The 7,239-nt window shown below is 33.7% G+C and overlaps 1 protein-coding gene across 1 annotated transcript; it reads right to left on the reverse strand.

Annotated features, from left to right (window-relative positions):
* Positions 1–5,128: 5,128 nt before the first annotated feature.
* LOC103309552 lies at positions 5,129–6,778 on the reverse strand. The gene has a single exon (XM_008185227.1). The coding sequence runs from the start codon at positions 6,776–6,778 to the stop codon at positions 5,129–5,131; it is 1,650 nt and encodes a 549-aa protein (XP_008183449.1).
* Positions 6,779–7,239: the final 461 nt, after the last annotated feature.

Here is a 7,239-nt window from a genome sequence, read left to right on the forward strand (position 1 = left end):
TCCCGTATTTCATTTGAGAAGTCTCTTGGATGTTGGTCCCGATGATTTCCGTAAAACGTAGGTTTTGTGATTTTGGCGGCTTGTCTTTGAGGTCGACAGTTTTCTTCTCTGGGTTGTGTTTGTGGTGTTTCGTCCAAGTTGCGAAATTTATTTAAATATCTTTCTTCCATCTCGTTCATGTACCTTTTATATCTGATTTCATTGTCTTCTGTCTTTTTCTTAAAGATTTCCTCCCATCTCTGTTTTAGTTTTTCTATTTCTTCCTCCATATTTTCTTTGGCTTTTCTCGCTCTTTTTTCGTTATTTTTTTCAGTTTCTTCAAGTTTGGTATCGTATTTTCTTTTTATTTCCTCGGTTTTTTCATCGTATTTTTCTTTCATTTCTCCGATTTTTTCATCGTATTTTTCTTTCATTTCTTCAATTTTTTCATCGTATTTTTCTTTCATTTCTTCAATTTTTTCATCATTTTATTCTCCAGATTTTTCACTTTGTTTTTAACAGATTTTTCTAATGCTTCAATTCTGTCCATAATATTTTCTCTTCGTTGTTATTGGGTCTCCTTTCGGACCCATATTGATTTATATATGTAGTTTTTTAATAGGTAGACACGGGACTCTTAGTGGTGGTCGTGAAAATTCGAGCTTCGCGTTGGGTGCCAAATGTAATAAACTGAATGCATAAGTTATTACATATAATACCATTAATATAACTATGTACACAAATCAATTTAATACAATAAAATATGGAATACAGATATAGAAATTATATACACGGAATAATAACAATTGAATTATCACGCGTACCTGCTTACGGGTAAAATAAATATAGTTATATAATTCAAAACAATAATAATAATGGCATAGGTTGAAGTTATATAAACAGAATATCGTCTGACGTGTTTTATAATAATTAACACAATAGTACATAGATACCACGATCCCGTAGAAACAATGACGAAATTCTGGAGCGGCAAACATTTTGCAGAACGAACCCCAACGTTTGAAACGTTGAAAACGTAGAAATTCGAGAGCGCTTGGTTTAGTGCAGTATTTTGTTTAACCGTGGTCGTGGTGTAAGACATAAAAACAAATTAATCATGATAAGTCATGAATTGTGATAACGTTAACGGCAATAGTATAAACAAAAACAACCATGGTTCTGTTTACTAGAACAAACAGACCAAACGCTGGAACATGGCGTTTGCAATGTTTGCAAACGTTTACAGCTTCGTTTAGCAACCGGACGTTCCGAATTTCTCCGTTATCAAACGTTTGCCACTCCTGAATTTCCTCAATATCGGGAATTACTAACGGTACAAATTATAACCAATATAAATGATACTATAAAGTAAACTCACGGTTTTTGTGGCAATGGGCAATAAGTCGGTACTCACCGGCACACTAAACGATAATTTAACACGCGCTTCTCTGAGCGATAAAAATATATAGACTAATATTTAACTCTCTCCACGTCTACCAAGTCTCGGTTATTATTGTATCGCCCAGAAGTAAGGGGTGTAAGTGCCGTACCCAGAGCGATACAACAAGTTTAACTAGGTAGGAAAGTAAAAGGTCGGTGCGTATGCGGACGCGGTGAAAAGAAAACAACGACTACTGGTGGAAATAGCCAATTGCGCCAGGCAGTCCGCTAGCAAGGGGTTTTAAGGCCTTACCCAGGACTCTGTGACTATTGTGCCTATTCCTACCAGTATTTTGGTCGGAAATAGTCAATTGAGCCAGGCAGTCAAATAGTAAGGGGTTTTACGGCCTTAGCCGGGACTCTGTAACTCTTGTGCCTATTCCTACCAGTATTTTGGTCGGAAATAGTCAATTGAGCCAGGCAGTCAAATAGTAAGGGGTTTTACGGCCTTACCCGGGACTCTGTAACTCTTGTGCCTATTCCTACCAGTATTTTGGTCGGAAATAGTCAATTGAGCCAGGCAGTCAAATAGTAAGGGGTTTTACGGCCTTACCCGGGACTCTGTAACTCTTGTGCCTATTCATACCAGTATTTGGGTCGGAAAGAACGAATTGATGAGACGGCTGTCGCGCCTACCTATATATACTCCTCCGTTCACTAACGACTATCAGATGACTGATCAAACAAGTATACATTTCGGTGTTTAACCACGATTCTCCGTGTCGATATGGGTTTGACGGGTATATAAGACTAATTACGATGTATGCCGTTACTGGTTTATATTAATTAACTGATCTTAAAAGGATTAATTGTACAATTTATCAAAGGGCTTTAGTCGGATTCCTAATGAAGTAAGAATTTGGCGGTATCAATAGTTAGTCTTGCGGGGAAACCATCGTTCCGGTACACGGGCGCGCGGTATCGGTGGCGTGGCATAGCAGTGGAATGAGTGGCCTGTATATTCAGAATCGTTACAAATAAAATTTGAGGTCCGAAATTGGGTAACAATAGCAGCAGTAAAGCGTGTGGAGCATATTATTGTGAAAATAGCGGTAATCGATATAATATACTATGAGCTTAACTTTATTACGCAAATACGAAAAACAACACAAAAACACAATAATTACGTAAAAATATTTATAATAGGTAGATAGTTGATACCTATGAGATAATTTATATTATCAGTTATAACATTGTTTTGTATCGATGTTTATTTCTTTGAAAAGATAAAAGGCCAAATTCAACAGATTCATACAAGATAAAAATCTTTGAATTTATATTTCTTATTTTTTTTTTTTTTTTTTTTTTTTAATTATCACATATTCATATATCCATATTATATGTATGTATGTATATGTATATTTGCAAACAAATGGTATTTGATAAAATAAAAGTTACAATAAATAATACATTAATAAGTTTGTTTGCTCACCTCCTTTAAGCAAAGCTTGTGGTGAAGGTGAGAGGTTCTTAATTAAGTCCTTAATTCAAATACTATTAATATGTAGTAGGTAGTAATAAAATAGACATGAGAGATTGCAGAATAAACAAAATAGAAAATAAAATAAACAAAATTATGGTGAGGTGATCTTAAATTAACAGGCGTTAGTTGTGTGACATCTAATATCATTACAATGAGAAAATAAAATAAAATTTAATAGATAAATTACTTAAATGAATAGTTATAACAACAATTTATACTATGGATAATACATAACGCTTAAAATGAATAAAGTTAGGATAATCATTAATATTAATTTCTAAGTTTCTACAAAGAGCTATCCCTCGATTTAAGCAACTCTTGCTACCAAAATGCTTATGGCAAATTGGTGTGATTATATTAATATTTTTTTTTAGTCTTGTATTATAGTTATGATTACAATTTGTAAAATATTTTTTATGTTTAAACGCTAATAGTAGGGTACATTTGTTAAGCAATCTATCGAAACTGAGTACATTAAATTCTTTATATAAATAATCAGTATTTGTATAATTAGGTAAACGTAAAATATATTTTATAATCTTATTCATGATAACTTTAACTTTGTTTAAATGGATATTGTAAGTCCCTCCCCATATCTATATCCCATATGAAATTACTGATTGAACAAAAGATATATAAATAACTCTCAATTGCTGTTTATTGAATATGGATCGCAAATCATTAAATACAAAAAAGAATTTACGGCTAAGTCGTAGAATATAGCTAATATGTGTCACCCATTTTAGTTGGAAATCAATAAATAATCCAAGATATTTGATTGAGTCAACTCTTTCAATATTTAAACAATTACAATTATTATAATTGCTGATATGACAAAGTGTGGTATGTACACATAATTTATTTTCAACATTAGAATTCGTATTCTGAATACTAAAGAGAATATATTTAGATTTTGTAAAATTTAATTCAAGAAAATTATTATTAAACCACGAATTAATTGTATCAAAGACTTGATTTGCTTTAGTATATAATTTATCATTATTTTTTTCATTTATAAGAACAACAGTATCATCTGCAAAACACACTACCTTTGCATCAACATTTATATTAAGCAGTACATTTATATATATAATAAAAAAAATGGGCCCGCAAGTACAGTCCCTTGTGGTACACCGTGATTCAATGACATAGGATTGCTATACTTTTCATTAATTTTAACGTATTGAATTCTATTAGTAAGGTATGACCTTATAAGATCATTTTCAAAACCTCTAATACCAGAATAGTGTAGCTTCTTAAGCAATAGATCGTGGTTTAAACTATCAAAAGCCTTTTTGACGTCCAGAAAAATTCCCATAGTTTTATTATTAAGATCAAGATTTTCATGTATGTACTTATTAACGAAGAAATGCGCATCATTTACTGATCTGCCTTGCAGAAAACCAAATTGGTAATCAGAAAAGAAAGAGTTGGCTTGCAAAAAGTTTATGATTCTGGATTTAATGGATTTTTCAAAAATGTTTGATAACGATAATGATAAAGAAATAGGTCTATAATTACAGCAATTTAATTTGTCACCTGATTTAAAAATAGGTATAACAATGCATTTTTTAAGGCATGTTGGGTAGATTCCTGTAGACAAAGACATATTAAACAGTAGCATTAGAGGATAAGAGATACTACGAGCAGTGTTTTTCAATATAAAATTTGTAATATTGTATTCATAAAAGGATGATATAGGTTTAATTTGGAGAATATGTTTTACAATTTCATCTTGGGTAATAGGAGAAAAAAAAATTGAATCATTGACATGACAGTTATTATTGAGGCTATCCCAACTTAGATTCTGCTTATCCATATTTAAGATATTATTTTCAATATTCTTACCTACGTTTATAAAAAAGTTATTGAATTCATTTGCAATACTGATTTCATCATCTATAATATTTACGTTATTTTGTTTAATTTTATCAATGATTATCTTATTTTTATTCGACTTGCCAGCAATTTCATTGATCATTTTCCACATTTGTTTAGGATTATTTTGGTATTTACGTAGTAGATTTTGATAATGCAATTTTTTCGCTTCTTTTATTAGAGTAGTTAGTAAATTGGAGTATTGTCTATATTTACGTTTTAATTTAACATCAAACGGACGTTTGTATGATAATTTAGATAATTTTTGTTTATTTGCAATCGAGATCACCAATCCCCTTGTTATCCATTCTTTTATTTTACTATTTTGCTTAGGTATGTTTTTATTATTTATTCCATAGCCGATTGGATGCTGATCTGCACTCTGCCATTGATGGACTGCACTAACTGACCTGCTAGACCAGCTACTGGGACTGTCCACTGTTCACAGAATAGACCTAGACGCTTAGCACACTCAGAGGTCATTAGACTCACTTGGGACGCGGGGTCAATCAAAGCCCGAACTGGCTGCAAACACCCGGCTACATCATGAACATTGACAGAGGCGGTGCCTAACAAGACCGATCTGGAATGTTGAGTGCCAATATACGATGCAACAGGATCCTTGCTTGGCGTTATCTTGCTATGGGAATTATCTCGATGTAACAGCTGATGATGACGACCGTGACAAACAGAACATGAGGACTTACATTTGTTTGCCCAATGATTGCTACCGAAACAAACCATACACAACCTATGCTTGCTCGCTAAAGCGTAGCGATCATCGATAGACAAGCCCTTAAAGGTAGAGCATGACGTTAAAGAATGCGAACCGTTACACTGTTCACAACGATGAGACTCTCCAGCTGGTTTGCTAGCAACTAACGCCACTGGAGAACCTTGATGGCTTCGAGGGGCCTTAGAGCCCGATTGATTTGGCTTGGAATTTGTATGCTTAGGTTTATTGAAGACGAGCTTTGTTTGAGGCTTAACTGTGGCCTGGTTCAAAGATGAACCAGAGTTTTCCAACACCTCTACCCTATCTTTGGCAAAGTATAATAAGCTATCAACAGTAGGAAAATCAGCAGTGTTCCCCTGTTCAAACAGACGGCGTGTAGTTGAAGGCAAACAACGAACTGATATTGCAAATAACAGGAATGAACCTAAATCAGGTATATTCAATGACTGAAGAAGAGCTATGTTCTCACAAAAGGTATTTAAGAAATTAATTAATACTGCGGGAGATTCCTGATGGTTAATTGGAGCATTGAGCATTTCATTAACCAAAGTAGTAGCCAACTGACGGGGTTTATCATACCTTTGAACTAAGGCAGACCAAGCAAGTTCATAAGTGGTTTCAGAAACTGTAATACCCTTGACTACGTCAGTAGGACCAGACTGTAAACATCCTAATAAATAATAGAACTTCTCTATCTTACTCAGGTGTGTCCTATTGCCCACTAAGGTGGTGAAACGGTCTCTAAAGTCTGGCCAGTTTTGAAGACGACCATCAAAGGTAGGCAATGGAATCTTGGGTAACTGAACACCTGAATCGGAAGGGGCTGAACTAGCGATGAGCGGACCTACTTGAGCTGTAGGATTTGATACCGTATCAATGTTATCGTTAACAATGTCAGAACCCGGTTTGTCATTATTACTAGTGACACTAGCCGCAACACCAGCATCTGAACTAGAGCGGAATTTATTTGCCAAGGCTTTAATATTAAGTAGAGTATTTCGAATCTCCAATTCAACGTTATTGGAAAATTCATCATGCGTACCCAATTCAATCATAGCTTCTAACATGGTGTCATTTTCAAGGGTGAACGCTTCCCAATGGTTCTGAATATCTTCACTGGCTATGAGGAATTTGGGAATGACAGAACTGTCAGTAGAAGCAGATAAACCCAAAGCATAAATTGACTCGATATGGCTAGCAGCTGCATCACGTTTCACTGCGGCACGTTGCTTGTTACGCGTCAGACGTTCCGTATCACCCATGATAATAAAACAAATACACACCTAGACAAGACTGGTAAGCTGTTGACTATAACCACTTAGGTATAAGATGATATTATTATACAAACAGGAAACAATTTACTTAAATAAATAAATGTTGAATAACTAACAACAGAACAAGGCAATTATCTATAAATGATATATTATTGAATAATAATATATTGACAACAACTGTATGCTTATTAAGTTGTAACAATAACCTTAATAAAGTAAATAACAAAAAACAATATTAAGATAGAATAGTTAATGACTAAACAAAATAACCAACCAATATCAACCATGAAATAAGACCTAAAAATTCAGATATCAGTAACCAAATATAAAACTAAACTAGAATCTAACGAACTAATCAACAATAAACGACAGGTTATAACTAAATAGCATAACCAGACAAATAAAATTAAATCATTACAATTAATCACTCACTAACTTGTGAACCAGTG

Source organism: Acyrthosiphon pisum, unplaced genomic scaffold (assembly GCF_005508785.2).
Source record: "Acyrthosiphon pisum isolate AL4f unplaced genomic scaffold, pea_aphid_22Mar2018_4r6ur Scaffold_21189;HRSCAF=23259, whole genome shotgun sequence".
Classification (NCBI taxonomy): domain Eukaryota; kingdom Metazoa; phylum Arthropoda; class Insecta; order Hemiptera; family Aphididae; genus Acyrthosiphon; species Acyrthosiphon pisum.